The 14,948-nt window shown below is 40.3% G+C and overlaps 9 protein-coding genes across 9 annotated transcripts; 4 read left to right on the plus strand and 5 right to left on the minus strand.

The window, feature by feature from the left end:
• Positions 1–95: 95 nt before the first annotated feature.
• FES1 (Hsp70 nucleotide exchange factor FES1) lies at positions 96–968 on the minus strand (the record flags this gene model as incomplete). Its single annotated transcript, NM_001178449.3, has 1 exon — positions 96–968. The coding sequence occupies one exon, from the start codon at positions 966–968 to the stop codon at positions 96–98; it is 873 nt and encodes a 290-aa protein (NP_009659.3).
• Positions 969–1,336: 368 nt separating this feature from the next.
• On the minus strand, positions 1,337–3,598 carry EXO84 (exocyst subunit EXO84; the record flags this gene model as incomplete). Its single annotated transcript, NM_001178450.1, has 1 exon — positions 1,337–3,598. One exon carries the CDS (start codon positions 3,596–3,598, stop codon positions 1,337–1,339), a length of 2,262 nt encoding a protein of 753 aa, NP_009660.1.
• A 385-nt stretch (positions 3,599–3,983) lies between these two features.
• On the plus strand, positions 3,984–5,591 carry SIF2 (Sif2p; the record flags this gene model as incomplete). The annotated part of the gene is made up of 1 exon (NM_001178451.1): positions 3,984–5,591. One exon carries the CDS (start codon positions 3,984–3,986, stop codon positions 5,589–5,591), a length of 1,608 nt encoding a protein of 535 aa, NP_009661.1.
• A 350-nt stretch (positions 5,592–5,941) lies between these two features.
• Positions 5,942–6,931, plus strand: YMC2 (organic acid transporter; the record flags this gene model as incomplete). Its single annotated transcript, NM_001178452.3, has 1 exon — positions 5,942–6,931. One exon carries the CDS (start codon positions 5,942–5,944, stop codon positions 6,929–6,931), a length of 990 nt encoding a protein of 329 aa, NP_009662.3.
• Positions 6,932–7,155: 224 nt separating this feature from the next.
• Positions 7,156–8,244, minus strand: VID24 (glucose-induced degradation complex subunit VID24; the record flags this gene model as incomplete). The annotated part of the gene is made up of 1 exon (NM_001178453.1): positions 7,156–8,244. The coding sequence occupies one exon, from the start codon at positions 8,242–8,244 to the stop codon at positions 7,156–7,158; it is 1,089 nt and encodes a 362-aa protein (NP_009663.1).
• Positions 8,245–8,932: 688 nt separating this feature from the next.
• On the plus strand, positions 8,933–9,499 carry SND3 (Snd3p; the record flags this gene model as incomplete). The annotated part of the gene is made up of 1 exon (NM_001178454.1): positions 8,933–9,499. The coding sequence occupies one exon, from the start codon at positions 8,933–8,935 to the stop codon at positions 9,497–9,499; it is 567 nt and encodes a 188-aa protein (NP_009664.1).
• Positions 9,500–10,067: 568 nt separating this feature from the next.
• On the minus strand, positions 10,068–10,805 carry IML3 (Iml3p; the record flags this gene model as incomplete). The annotated part of the gene is made up of 1 exon (NM_001178455.3): positions 10,068–10,805. The coding sequence occupies one exon, from the start codon at positions 10,803–10,805 to the stop codon at positions 10,068–10,070; it is 738 nt and encodes a 245-aa protein (NP_009665.3).
• Positions 10,806–11,096: 291 nt separating this feature from the next.
• AIM3 (Aim3p) lies at positions 11,097–13,940 on the plus strand (the record flags this gene model as incomplete). Its single annotated transcript, NM_001178456.2, has 1 exon — positions 11,097–13,940. The coding sequence occupies one exon, from the start codon at positions 11,097–11,099 to the stop codon at positions 13,938–13,940; it is 2,844 nt and encodes a 947-aa protein (NP_009666.3).
• A 253-nt stretch (positions 13,941–14,193) lies between these two features.
• Positions 14,194–14,637, minus strand: CMD1 (calmodulin; the record flags this gene model as incomplete). The annotated part of the gene is made up of 1 exon (NM_001178457.1): positions 14,194–14,637. One exon carries the CDS (start codon positions 14,635–14,637, stop codon positions 14,194–14,196), a length of 444 nt encoding a protein of 147 aa, NP_009667.1.
• Between the last annotated feature and the right edge of the window lie 311 nt (positions 14,638–14,948).

Here is a 14,948-nt window from a genome sequence, read left to right on the forward strand (position 1 = left end):
TAAAATAAAACAGTGTTAATAATAAATGTTCGAGATTCCGGTTAAAGATAATATGAAATGGTGAATGTAATATCATTTTATTTCTACGGACGTAATCATAATACATACTTTACGGCTAAATAATCGTCTTCATTAAGTCTGTCCTTTAGAGGCTCGATATGTTTGTAACCTTCGTTCAATTTGTGCAATTCCTGTTCATTAAATTTTATTCCGGAAGATATCAGGTGAGAGAGAAAAGACAGAACTCTATCTATGATGTTCAAGTTACTCTCGTCAGACAAGCACTCAATCGTACTTTCAATTACTCCATCCTTTCTCAGCACACTGATTATATTTTCATCAATCTTAACAGATGACAAATATGCGGTCAATAAGGCAATGGCTCTCATTTTCAGTTTTGGTTTGGCGGTGTTATCACTTAATACAGGTGCTATGCAGTCGAGCCCATTTAATTTGAAAAACTTTTCTGAGATATCTTTGTGGTTTCTTATTAGATTAGATAGTGCGTAAAAAGCTTTTGTTCTCACGTCGAGTGGCTTTGTCTTGTCACTAGCTATTTCGATAAGGCTTCGCAGACCATTGTCGTATTTCATGAAATTATTTTGCGAATCCAAGTTGTTTTGCACAGCCGTTCCAATAATGGATAAAGCAGCAGCACGTAGTTCTTCATCCTTCGTCTGAACAAGAACATCCAACAATGGCTCCCACAGTTTTAAATTTTCGATATTATTAGCATTATCTAAGTTCTCAATCAACATTTCAAAGTTGTCAAATGCAACGAGTTTTGTTTCTAAGTCAACCTCCGGATTCATAATAACAGCCATGGATTCTTTCATTAAGGTTGGATCGTCAGGACCACCACCACCGAATAACTGCTGTAGCAATTTAGGATCAGGTTGGCCGGCCCTAGCCATAGCTTCTTTGTCCCCTTGAGAATTCGCAATAGACCACTGTAATAGCTTTTCCATAGTTATGTATGTGTTTTTTTTTCTATTTTACTCTTTCGTTGAAAGGTAATGGCTTTCTGACTGACGATGAGTGCTCTTTTAGATATAGCCAATCGCTGGTTTATAAGCAAATTTCTGTCAGCGCGAGATGCCTTCCTCTTTTCTAACCTCCAAAAAACTTCCAGAAGATTCCAGTCCAAGAGGTATATCATTTCAAACGAATAAGCTGATTACAACCTTAATAGGGCCCAACTTGACCAACCAGTAGCTGAAAAGCTTACCTACAAAATAGGAAATAGGTTAGTACACTGTCGACAGCAGTGGTATAAGTATATACCCTACCTACACATCATATATATTGAAGTGAGGTTTATTTTCTGTGATCTTGTTTAGCGAATTTTATCACTGTTCTTTTTGATAAACTCGTCCAATTTGTAGACAAAATCCAAACCTACGGCCTTCAATCCATCTATCTGTTTTCTGGATGACTTAATGGACCCTGGGGATAACATTTCATCATTCAGTAATTGCTTGTCTATCAATTTGAAGTGATTATCCACTTCGTCGCTACACCAATCTACTAGGATGGAAGAAATCTTAGCCCCGAGTTCTTTGAAAATATCCTGGAAGTCCTCCACTGTTTTTTTAATGGTTTGGAACCTGATAACAGCCAATTGAGTCAAATAGTTCGTAGGATTGTCCACTGATCCAATCTGTAGAATCAAATCTTGAATGAAATTAGATCTATTCTGTAAGAATAGGTCAAGAGCTTGCTCTGGTAATCCTAACTTAATCATATTTTCAGTACCGCTTTTCAAATGCACTATTTCATTCGATGATAAAATGCTCTGAGAAAGTTTGCTAGAAATGGCCTCTCTTCTTTGTTCGATTTTTAAAGATATCAGGTTAAGTAACATTAACTCTTCATCAGAAATTCTTTCAGAAAGATCCTCCAATTGTGATTCAATATCCAATAATGTTTCCACGGCACTTTCAAACCTAAGCCTAGCTAATTCAATATCTATCTCTTCCACGCCTTCATCCAGGAATTTAAGCCTCTGGGCGGTTGAACTCATATCTCTGGACCTTGGCCTCGAATGCATTGATAGAGTTAGGTTCTGCAAAAGATATTGATCCATTGCGCCTGTTACATTTCGGCCAGGAGTGATTGAACCCCCCATACTACGTCTTTTGTTTTTGTTAGGGCTTCTGTTGTTTTCTCTACCTGGGGTTTGTTGCGTAGATTGCAAATATCTAAAGGACTCTCTAATACGTTTAGAGTTCTCCTCTTCTACATGGAATATGTCGCACAAATCATCCTTAGCCTTTCTTATAACGTCCAACAACCTAGAGCATTCGTCTGCGTCTCTACATTCATACAAACTTGAATTCGAATTGCTAAACTTGAAAAGTAGCCTCTTAGTGGAAAATTCCTCTTGCGTGACAGTGACATCCTTTAAAGGATAGCACTGGCTTACTATAAAGTCATTTTGCTTATCTCTTGATTTATCGGCGATAAGTACCAAATCATTCAAAATGAAAATCTGTACCATCTGCAAGGGTTTACCAGTGGTAGTATTTAATTCCATCCAATTGGCACTATTCATTAAAATATGTCTTCCTTTCGTAGAATTGATAAACTTCTGAGCACCTTCAACGTTCTTAAACAGCTGATCCAGTTCCGTATCCCAAAATTTCTCTAATATCAAGACGCTCGATCTGTCCCTCCTCATGAGATTCCCATTTTGTCCTGCTTTCAAAGGCGGAAGTAACGCTGGACTATTAGAATGACTTTCAACATTGTTAAAATTGCCTTGTCTCTCTTGATCTATTTGATCCTGCAATTGTAACCTTTTTTCAGCTATTTTGGTGCACTGATCCAAAACCTCGTTTAAATCATTTATATTTGCTCTAACCCTTTTAAGCTCCAACATAGCAACATTTAGGTCGTTGTTTACCGTCATGATTTCGTTATATGATTTATTGATATTTAACTTTACTTCTTCTTGGACCTGTATCGATAAATCTGTTAAATTTGAGGTAAATTTATCAATAGTAATGGCACTCGCATTGCCTAGTTTATCATGAACAAAATCTTTAGCATTAAAATGCGGGTTTGCCAACATCTTTCTTAGCGACGTGCTATTATTGAAAGGATCATTACTGCCGGAAGGATTGACAGTATTTCGCATTGCTGATCTAGCAGGCACCTTATTATAGGAGCTGTCGTTCAGGGAGAGATCGGCAGTTGAAAGATTTAAACTGTTGGAAGGGCCTTTAGAGCTTACCGATTCGTTCTCAGTGGTGAAACTACTATTATTATGACTACTATCCACATTATCATTGGGAACTATCATGTTTGGCATATCAGGTAGGGGCATTGAGTAATCTAGTGTAGGTGGAGCATAATTTGTATTATGAATTGATAGTCTTCTCTGCATTGAAGTTGCTACCCTACTTCTCTCCCTTGCATTGATTGTTGGTAGCGTATAACTGGTAGCCGGATCCTTGAGATCACTATAAGGGTTCTTTTTTGTTTTTTGTTTAGGCTTAGCAGGCGATGGAGGTGTCTTTTGCTTAGCAGGAGAGCTTGCAGACTTCTTTACATGCTTCCAATTGTTTCTGGCCTTCTTCAAAGAAAACTCAACCATTTTCACAGTACAAATATTTCAACTTTCAGTCTCTTACCTGGTCTAATATGAAGGCTTTTTGTTCATTCGGCTTTGCTCAAGGTCTTACAAATATACTATTAACTGCAGTCTCTAGTCTCTTTTTCCAGTCATCTATTTTCATGGAGCGGAACTTAGCAAACGAGAAATAAACAAAAATGATTAGGAATGTATTCATGTTGAAAAGGTTATGAGATATGCAAGACCATTCGTTTTGATTTGCAATTAGTGAGAACAATTTAAACACCTTGGTGCGAAATTGAAGGTTTTTTTTTCCAAAGAAGTGTACAGCCCACACTAACAACTGCTAACTCAGATAAAAATAACAGAAACAAAAAAAAGGTAGGGAAGGCCCATCACACGGAAAATGAGTATAACAAGTGAAGAACTAAACTACTTGATATGGAGGTATTGTCAAGAGATGGGACACGAGGTGAGTGCATTAGCATTGCAGGATGAAACAAGAGTATTGGAATTTGATGAGAAGTATAAAGAACACATTCCTTTGGGTACACTGGTGAATCTAGTACAAAGGGGAATCTTGTATACAGAAAGTGAGTTAATGGTTGATAGTAAAGGTGATATCAGCGCTTTAAATGAACATCATCTTTCTGAAGATTTCAATTTGGTTCAGGCGCTGCAAATAGATAAAGAAAAATTTCCTGAGATCTCTTCTGAAGGAAGGTTCACTTTGGAAACCAATTCCGAGAGTAATAAAGCAGGTGAAGATGGCGCTAGTACTGTTGAAAGAGAAACCCAAGAGGACGATACTAATTCTATTGACAGTAGTGATGACCTAGACGGATTTGTCAAAATACTGAAGGAGATAGTAAAATTAGATAATATTGTTTCCTCCACTTGGAATCCATTGGATGAATCTATACTCGCATACGGTGAAAAAAATTCTGTTGCAAGACTAGCGAGGATAGTAGAAACCGATCAAGAAGGGAAAAAATACTGGAAACTCACGATAATAGCGGAGTTGAGACATCCTTTTGCTCTGAGTGCAAGTAGTGGTAAAACGACGAATCAAGTCACATGTCTTGCTTGGTCACACGATGGTAATTCAATTGTCACGGGTGTAGAAAATGGTGAGCTAAGACTATGGAATAAGACGGGGGCACTTCTGAATGTTTTAAATTTTCATAGAGCACCTATAGTATCCGTTAAATGGAACAAAGATGGAACACATATCATATCCATGGACGTGGAAAATGTCACTATACTCTGGAATGTTATAAGCGGGACCGTCATGCAGCACTTTGAATTAAAAGAAACCGGTGGCTCATCCATCAACGCAGAGAACCATAGTGGCGATGGTTCACTTGGGGTTGACGTTGAATGGGTAGACGATGACAAATTTGTCATTCCTGGCCCTAAAGGTGCTATATTTGTATACCAAATTACAGAAAAAACGCCCACTGGTAAACTTATTGGACACCATGGACCTATCAGCGTTTTGGAGTTCAATGACACCAATAAACTTCTACTTAGTGCCTCAGACGATGGTACTCTAAGAATATGGCATGGCGGTAACGGCAATTCTCAGAATTGCTTCTACGGACACTCACAAAGCATAGTATCGGCATCATGGGTCGGTGATGATAAGGTAATATCCTGCTCGATGGATGGCTCCGTTCGCCTATGGTCGCTGAAGCAGAATACGCTATTGGCTCTATCAATCGTGGATGGTGTCCCAATTTTTGCTGGAAGAATATCACAAGATGGACAGAAGTACGCAGTTGCTTTCATGGATGGGCAGGTAAACGTCTACGATTTAAAAAAACTGAACAGCAAGTCACGAAGTCTTTATGGTAACCGTGATGGGATTTTGAATCCATTACCAATTCCCCTCTACGCTAGCTACCAAAGCAGCCAAGACAATGATTATATATTTGATCTGTCATGGAACTGTGCGGGAAACAAGATTTCTGTAGCATACTCGCTTCAAGAAGGTTCAGTTGTAGCCATATAATAACTAGGTACAGTACATAAACAGATGAATTTTATCATTCTTATTGTTATTTCTTTGTTTACAAAAGGTGAAAAGTGAAAAATTTCGCAATGGAAAACGTCGCGGGCCGCCTTTGAGTGACGTTGTGCAGGAATCTCGAAGAGTCATCACTTTGAAGATAACGGCCGCTCGCGATGAGAGAAGACAATGAGCATTGCTTTTTTATAATTTTTTATACCTTGTGTTAAAATAAGTTTCTTTAATTAGTTTTCACCTCTTGGATGATACAACTGTAATTGATAAATAGGGGTAGCCATAAAGAACAGAAAAAAGCGGCGCAATAATTTCGTGTATTACAATTACAGTTAGTCATGAGTGAAGAATTTCCTACGCCGCAGCTTTTGGATGAATTGGAAGATCAACAGAAAGTTACCACGCCGAATGAGAAGAGAGAGTTAAGTTCTAATCGTGTGTTGAAGGATATTTTTGCGGGTACCATCGGTGGTATTGCACAAGTTCTTGTAGGGCAACCGTTTGATACAACAAAAGTTAGGCTTCAAACAGCCACCACAAGAACAACAACGTTGGAGGTATTGCGTAACTTGGTAAAGAATGAGGGTGTGTTTGCATTCTACAAAGGTGCGTTAACACCGTTATTGGGTGTTGGTATATGTGTCTCAGTACAATTTGGTGTGAATGAGGCGATGAAAAGATTTTTCCAAAATTACAACGCTTCTAAGAACCCGAATATGAGCTCACAGGACGTAGATCTTTCACGTTCAAATACTCTGCCACTATCCCAGTACTACGTTTGTGGGTTGACAGGTGGTGTAGTCAATTCATTCTTGGCATCGCCCATTGAACAAATAAGAATTCGTTTGCAGACGCAAACATCTAATGGTGGAGACAGAGAATTCAAAGGTCCTTGGGACTGTATTAAAAAATTGAAAGCTCAAGGTGGATTGATGAGGGGTTTATTTCCCACAATGATAAGAGCCGGACATGGGCTTGGTACATATTTTCTTGTCTACGAAGCATTGGTTGCCAGAGAAATTGGTACGGGACTAACAAGAAACGAAATTCCTCCTTGGAAATTATGCTTATTTGGTGCATTTTCCGGGACAATGTTGTGGTTGACAGTATACCCATTGGACGTTGTGAAATCCATTATACAAAACGATGATTTACGAAAACCTAAATACAAGAATTCCATTTCTTACGTAGCAAAGACCATTTATGCAAAAGAAGGTATCAGAGCCTTTTTCAAAGGGTTTGGGCCAACAATGGTTAGGTCCGCGCCCGTTAATGGTGCGACATTCCTGACGTTTGAATTAGTCATGAGATTTCTGGGGGAAGAGTAGGAGAGTATATATGAAAACATCGTTTTATAGATATAGACATAGACATGCTGTTATCATACCAAATAGAAAAGTGTACAGTCTTTTAGTGATTATCATCTATGTGGTGTCAAACTAAGAAATTATATCGATCGTTACAGAATATATGATGAGGGAATATGCATAAAAAAAAATCTAAAGTTAGTGAAGAGAAAAGGGTATGCAGGTAAAAACGAATATATCACACATCAAGCAAACTCAAAAGAACAATCACTGGACTCGACTTTATTTTTCAAAGATGGTACTAATTCCAGCTGTTGGAACTTTTCAGCATCTTGATGATAGTAAAACCCTTGAATGTTCCCGGTAACTTGATCATGGACAATGTAATAAAACCCATCATAAGATGCGCCGTCTACACCTTCCATTAATAGGGCATCTGGTACCAAAAATTTTTCCTTCCATTTCATAAATATAAACCGTTCGTTCAAGTAGTTGTCAAATTGTTTCTCTTGGCTAAAAATTCTTGATATGTTACCAGCGTCTGCGCTTGGTGTAGTAGGAAGCTGCTGTGGAGGCAACTTCTTGGCTGCATTTGTAGTGCCATTGTCGTCAGTTGAGTTGAGACCGTTTTTTTGGCTCATCAGGAAAAGCTGTCTAAAGGAGGGGAAATTTATCCAGTGTTCTAAGTCTGTTTGGTCTGTGGCTTTGAATTCGTTTAAAACAGGTTCATCTTTCCAGCTAGAGGACAAGAACCCTAATTCCTTGTGGTTTACCGCGTAGGCTTCAAAATATGTACTGATTTCCGGGTGTTGGTTCGTGAGTCCTCTTATCGACAAAAATCCAGATAAATGAGGGGACAGCGACGTGCAATCTTTCTTTGGCAAATCTACAGTCTTTAAGTTAACTGTTACCTGATAGCGTTTGTATCCTGATATCTGGTACCCTGTAAACTGCATTCTTGGTCTTAAGTAGTTTGTGCAAACCGTATGGTTATAGGAAGAGGTCACAATGACTGGATTTTCCGAACTATAGGGAGATTGGTCCTCAACAATATATTTCTTCCTTGTCGACCCATTAGGTGTATGGGCGAGTTGCTGCAGGGAAGACAACGAATCCCTAGAAGCGCACTTGTAAAGATCTTGCTCTTGTAAGTAGCGATGACGGTCATGAAGATGAAAGGGTGCGGTTGAAGTCAAGTTGAACGTGATCGGATACTGATTTCTAGAAACAGGGGGGGCTGGTGTTGGTTCTGGCGAAGCCGCTTGCTCCGACTGCTTTGATGTCACAGCTTTGGGTTTCTCCGCTACACTGTCTACCTTAGGATTATTGATCATGACTCAAGCTTGCGATATGTGTTGGTGTCATGCACAAGACGCCACAAATGATAGAACAGAAAAGAAAGTGAACTAATCTTCCAAGACGAAGAAAACCAAAATCCGGGATGAGTTGAAAGTCAAAAAGACTGTATATATAAATTTCAACTTTTGTAGAAGATGCAGAAAAAGAAAATGATATGGTATGCAGAAAAAGAAATAAACCGCTATTATCCTCGCGGTTTGTCATTATAACAGGCAATTACACTAGAGAAAGCCGCACACCTCCCTCCGTTTCTTTTGCCCTGCGAGTTTTTCCGGAAAAGAAAAAAAAAACGAAAATTAAAACCCGCCTGCCCCGCGGGGTGGGGGAGGGGTCACCGGAACAAATCGGATAATCCCTCGCCTGCCTTAGATATCGTTCTGAACGGCTGAAATTATGAAAGAAGAAGAACATCACTTTACACGGATCGCACGCCCATAATTCTTTTTTTTTTTTTTTTCATATCTTCGACGTTTGCCACTGCCTTCTCTTTTTCTTTCTTTTTTGGCGGCCGGTGGCCAAACGCGCCAAAACCGAAACGCTTATAAAATGTAGTTGCCTTGCTCTTTCATTCGATATACATATAAGAACGCTCACTGTTATCTTACATTAGAAGCTAGAAACTATAACAGTATAACACAGCACAAGAGAACCGAGCAGCCCGCCATGAATCCTCAAGTCAGTAACATCATCATCATGTTGGTCATGATGCAACTCTCCCGTCGCATTGACATGGAGGACCCAACCATCATCATGTACATTAGAATTTTATACTGTTCTTCCATCGGTATCTCTTGGATCATCTACCAAATGGCCAGAAAGAGAATTGTTGCTAAAAACGACATGACTACCATGAAGTACGTCGAACCTGGTAATGCTATGTCCGGCGAAGGTGAGAAGCTGCAAGTTACTACCGTCAGAGACTACGATTTGAAGGAAATAGACAGTGCTATCAAGTCTATCTACACTGGTATGGCTATGATGGGTTTCATGCATTTGTACTTGAAATACACCAACCCATTGTTCATGCAATCCATTTCTCCAGTGAAAAGCGCTTTGGAACACAACGAAGTGAAAATTCACCTCTTCGGTAAGCCTGCAACCGGCGATTTGAAGAGACCATTCAAGGCTCCATCTTTGTTTGGTGGTATGGGTCAAACTGGTCCAAAGACCGACAAGAAATCTATCGAAGAAGCTGAAAGAGCCGGTAACGCTGGTGTTAAGGCTGAATGATTCGATCAAAAGCGAAGTATTTTTTTTTCCTAGTTTTTATGTAAAAATATATTCATTTTTTTCTCTACGCAGTTGCTGCAGTGTTATAAGAAAAATAGAATGAAATAAGATAAAGCTAGACGAATTGTGTCTATTTTCCTACATCGCCATAGAATTGCTTTTTTTTTCTTGATTAGATGAAATGAAAACAAGGAACTCTATTTGTTTTCATTTTGTTGGGCTTATCATGTAAAGAAAAATGAGTCGTGTCCTCTTTTTCCTCGTGCTTGTATGACTGCCGCACTTTCCGCTAAGTGCGCTCGTCTATATGATTTTATGCAAATATATACTGAAAGTTCAACAAAATTAAACTATGTGAACATTAGTTCATAGCAGCCATTGGCCCGTTGTGTCGGGATCTCTACACTAAATTGTAATGTCTCTGGGATTTTGTGGGGTGTCATTGCAGATATGACGAACCGGATATTACTGATAATGACGATGATTCATGAAGGTCTTCAGGTTCATATGTACAAAAAAGGTAGAGCTGTGGTTTTTTATTGTATCTTGGTGAATATTCTTTATAGTGTTACTCGCTGGTAAACTGAATCGATTGGAGTACAACTGCTAGAACTCTGTTCCTGAGACTTCGTGTTGAAGTGACAATGGATTCTCTCATTATTTTCGTGTGCCCTGCCAATATGACGGAAGTCAACGGTAATCTTTCCACCGCCATCCCCGTTTCATTATAAATGTAGGGTACAATTGCATCGTTATACGGGTGCATAGTATTACCATAGCCAAGAGCCAAACCCTCACAGCTTTCTCTCGGTATTTCTATACTGAATTGCCGCAAGTTTTTGTCTTGTGTTTCTGGTTCAAAATATAACTTTGAGCTAAACCAGGTAATTTGTTCGATGTTCTCTTTCGTTACGTGCACAATGCTGGCGTCAGCTAACTTTATCATGGTCTTCTGTTCAAATTTTATCGGCCACATAATGACACCGTACTCTGCCTTCAGCCACTGCAATACCACTTCATTGCGGTTATCTGTCCCGCAATAGCACAAAAACATCGGCACCTCCATTTTTGAGTTCCCCAAGAAAATGAACTTAGAGTAAGTGCCCTCATCTAAATTAGAGATGTCCAACCTCATTTCGTAACGGATATACTCGTCAGCGGCGGTACCACCATCAGGATCACTGGGTACTCGAATGGTTTGAATGTCTAAATCTACTTCCAGGTTTAGCAATTGGTTCAACTTTGCTATACCATTTTCCAGTGAAAGTTGCTTGCTGATTCCTAAAAACTTCCAAGTATAAGGCATTCCATCCAAAGGAAGTACGTTGATACCTATAGACAATCAAATCAACCATGCAGTCGACCAGATCATCCCACTATGGTTGTTGTCTATTTCATATCGGTGTCGGCATTTTTTTTTCCCGTAGTACCACTGGATCTGCCTAAATCGCGCTTCAGGAAAACCAGGGACCACCCTATTTTTTTATATTTCATCATCTAAATTAAGTGTATACATATATGGATAAAGTCATTTTGAGTTTACATAATCGTATGTTCGAGAGAGGTCTTTCATAAAAAAATCAAGTTATCAACCAGCATGGGATTTTGGGAGAACAACAAAGATTCCATCACTTCAGGGCTGAAGAGCGCCGGTAAATATGGTTACCAAGGAACAAAGTACGTTGCCAAGACAGGGTATAAGGCAAGTAAGAAGCACTATAACAACAGCAAAGCGCGTAGGGAAAGGAAGAGTGGTAAGAAAAATTCAAGTGATGAGGAGTATGATAGCGAAGATGAGATGGAGTACGAAAGAAAGCCGACCGATATAAGAAGTTTAAAAGACCCAAAGTCCTTTCCTCCCCCACCTTTGAAACCTGGACAAAAAACTTATACAGGACAACAGCAACAGCAAATGCCAAATGGTCAGGCCAGTTATGCTTTTCAGGGTGCATACCAAGGCCAACCTGGCGCAGGATCGACGGAACAGTCACAATACGCACAACCACAGTATAATCAGTATCCACAACAGCAGCTGCAACAAGGTGTAATGCCACAGCAACAGCAGCTGCAACAAGGTGTAGTGCCACAGCAGCCGCCTATATATGGAGAGCAAGTACCACCGTATGGGTCAAATTCTAATGCAACCAGCTACCAGTCGCTGCCGCAACAAAATCAACCCCAAAATGCAATTCCAAGTCAGGTATCTCTGAACTCTGCTTCTCAGCAAAGCACAGGGTTTGTCTCGCAAAATCTGCAATATGGTACCCAATCAAGTAATCCGGCACCATCACCGTCTTTCCAGAACGGTCTTCAGTGTCATCAGCAGCCGCAATACGTATCACATGGCTCAACCAATCTCGGACAATCCCAATTTCCATCGGGCCAACAGCAGCAGCCCACGACACAGTTTGGCCAGCAAGTTTTACCATCACCTGCACAACCACAACAGCAACAACAAGGGCAACCATTACCGCCCCCGCGCGGTCAAGTGATCTTGCCAGCGCCCGGAGAGCCTCTGTCAAATGGCTTTGGGCAACAGCAACAGCAACAGCAACAGCAACAGCAGCCTCTGAACCAAAACAACGCTTTGTTGCCACAAATGAACGTGGAAGGAGTTTCTGGGATGGCTGCGGTTCAGCCTGTCTATGGCCAAGCCATGTCAAGTACTACAAACATGCAAGATTCGAACCCCAGCTATGGAGCTTCACCCATGCAAGGTCAGCCTCCAGTCGGTGGACAACCGCCTGTGCCTGTAAGAATGCAGCCACAGCCACCGCAACCAATGCAACAGGGAAACATCTATCCGATTGAGCCTTCTCTTGATTCTACTGGCTCAACCCCACATTTTGAAGTTACTCCATTTGACCCAGACGCACCTGCTCCGAAGCCCAAAATCGATATTCCCACTGTAGACGTTAGTAGCCTTCCACCACCTCCCACTCATAGGGATAGAGGAGCAGTTGTACACCAGGAACCTGCGCCAAGTGGGAAAATACAGCCTAACACAACCTCTTCGGCGGCTTCATTGCCAGCAAAGCATTCAAGAACTACTACTGCAGACAATGAAAGGAACTCTGGAAACAAAGAAAACGATGAAAGTACCTCCAAGTCGTCCATTTTAGGACATTATGATGTAGATGTCAACATCATGCCACCTCCAAAACCTTTCAGACATGGACTTGATTCTGTACCTTCTGAGCACACCACGAAGAACGCACCAGAACGGGCAGTGCCAATTCTACCTCCTCGGAACAATGTTGAGCCTCCTCCTCCCCCATCACGAGGCAATTTTGAGAGGACAGAGTCGGTGCTGTCAACGAATGCCGCTAATGTACAGGAGGATCCCATTTCTAATTTTTTACCTCCACCGAAGCCATTTAGACATACTGAAACTAAACAAAATCAGAATAGTAAAGCATCACCTGTAGAAATGAAGGGTGAAGTTTTGCCAGGGCACCCCTCTGAGGAAGATAGAAACGTTGAACCATCGTTGGTACCTCAATCGAAACCGCAATCGCAATCTCAATTCAGAAGAGCTCATATGGAGACACAGCCTATTCAAAACTTCCAGCCACCACCAAAACCATTTAGGCGTTCACAATCGTCCAATTCTAGTGATAGTTCTTATACTATCGACGGACCTGAGGCAAATCATGGGCGTGGGCGTGGGCGTATAGCTAAGCACCATGATGGTGATGAATACAACCCCAAGAGTGAGAATTCTACAGAAAACGGTCGTTTGGGTGATGCCCCCAACAGCTTTATTAGAAAAAGAGCGCCAACCCCTCCGGCCCCATCCAGATCTGAGAAGTTACATGAGGGTACTATAACATCCGAAGTTGATAGTTCAAAAGATGCTAATAAATATGAAAAGTCAATACCTCCTGTAACTTCGTCTATTCAAGCGCAACAGTCTACGAAGAAGGCGCCTCCTCCTGTTGTAAAGCCAAAACCTAGAAATTTTTCTTTAAAGGCCAATGAATATCCCAAGGAACTTACTAGGGAAGCAACTGGACAAGATGAAGTTTTAAACTCCATTACCAATGAGTTGTCGCATATCAAATTAAGAAAAACAAACGTTAATTTGGAAAAGTTAGGCGGTTCGAAAAAAGTGAAGGACTCTAGCCCTGTTCCCTCAGATCTAGATGAAAAATATGTGTCTGCATCGGGGTCTATTACTCCACCAAGGCCTCCACCTTCTAGGTCTAGTCCAAAGAAAGTGCCGCCTGTTGTCCCAAAAAAGAATGATAACCTGAAGAAAAAGCCACCAGTGGTCCCAAAGAAAAAGCCATTACTAAAATCGCTCGAACCAAGACCTATTGAAATGGAGAGGGCCTATTCGGGAGATATTTCTGCTGCTGACGATAACTTAAATCCTTTTGAAAGATACAAACGAAATGTTGTTCCTCAAGAAGATGACAGACTGCATAAATTAAAATAATGAAATAGCTACGCAACATTGAACTTAATACTGGCTAAATTTAGTTATCCGCCTTGGTAAACAATCCGTATCCTTTATTTAAACTGTCTTCTCAGGAACATTACTTATCTACATAAATAACATTAACCCTGTCTACGTACAGTATATATTTGCGTGTGGTTGTCAAACTTTAGATGAAACGATACTCAACGAATACTATAAAACCAGAATGGTAAGGGTAAGATAGCGGGAGCAAAAAATCACAAGGATGCACCTATTTAGATAACAAAGCAGCGAATTGTTGAATGTTGATCTCGCCTGATCCATCACTAACCTCTCTTAGCATATCATCTACTTCGGCATCAGTCAATTTTTCACCAATGGATGTTAGCACGTGTTTCAACTCAGCGGCGGAGATTAAACCATCACCGTTCTTATCGAATACTTTAAAAGCTTCTAGTAGTTCTTGTTCAGAGTCATTTGATTTGAGTTGACGAGACATCAGAGCCAAAAATTCACTAAATTCGATTTGATGGTTACCATCAACATCTATTTCGTTCATCAAATCATTTACTTCTGCTTCACTGGGCGAAAGACCCAATGACCTCATCACAGTGGCCAATTCACTTGATGAGATAGAGCCATTGTTATCTTTATCAAAGAGGGCAAAGGCTTCTTTGAATTCAGCAATTTGTTCTTCGGTAAGATTGGAGGACATTGTACTTTTTTATTTGTATTAACTAAGCTCTTTCTTTGTAGTTCGATAGTTTCCGGTCAAGAATAAGATTTCTATCCAGTCAGAGTACCCTTGTGAGTTAACAAGATCTCTTGTTAAACACCTTCTTACGCGGGCAATAAAAAATTCTAAGAATAAAGTCATATCACAGTACACGAAAATATAAATACATCTTGAAAATGTCTCAAATTGGGTGGAAAAGAGGGTGCTTGAATTCATTAGGACATATGGTTGATGTTCTCAGGTTCTACTTATGTTTGCTTTGTCGATTTTTGCATGCTTTGACTGTGACT

The sequence above is a fragment of the Saccharomyces cerevisiae genome, chromosome II (genome assembly GCF_000146045.2).
Source record: "Saccharomyces cerevisiae S288C chromosome II, complete sequence".
Classification (NCBI taxonomy): Eukaryota; Fungi; Ascomycota; class Saccharomycetes; order Saccharomycetales; family Saccharomycetaceae; genus Saccharomyces; species Saccharomyces cerevisiae.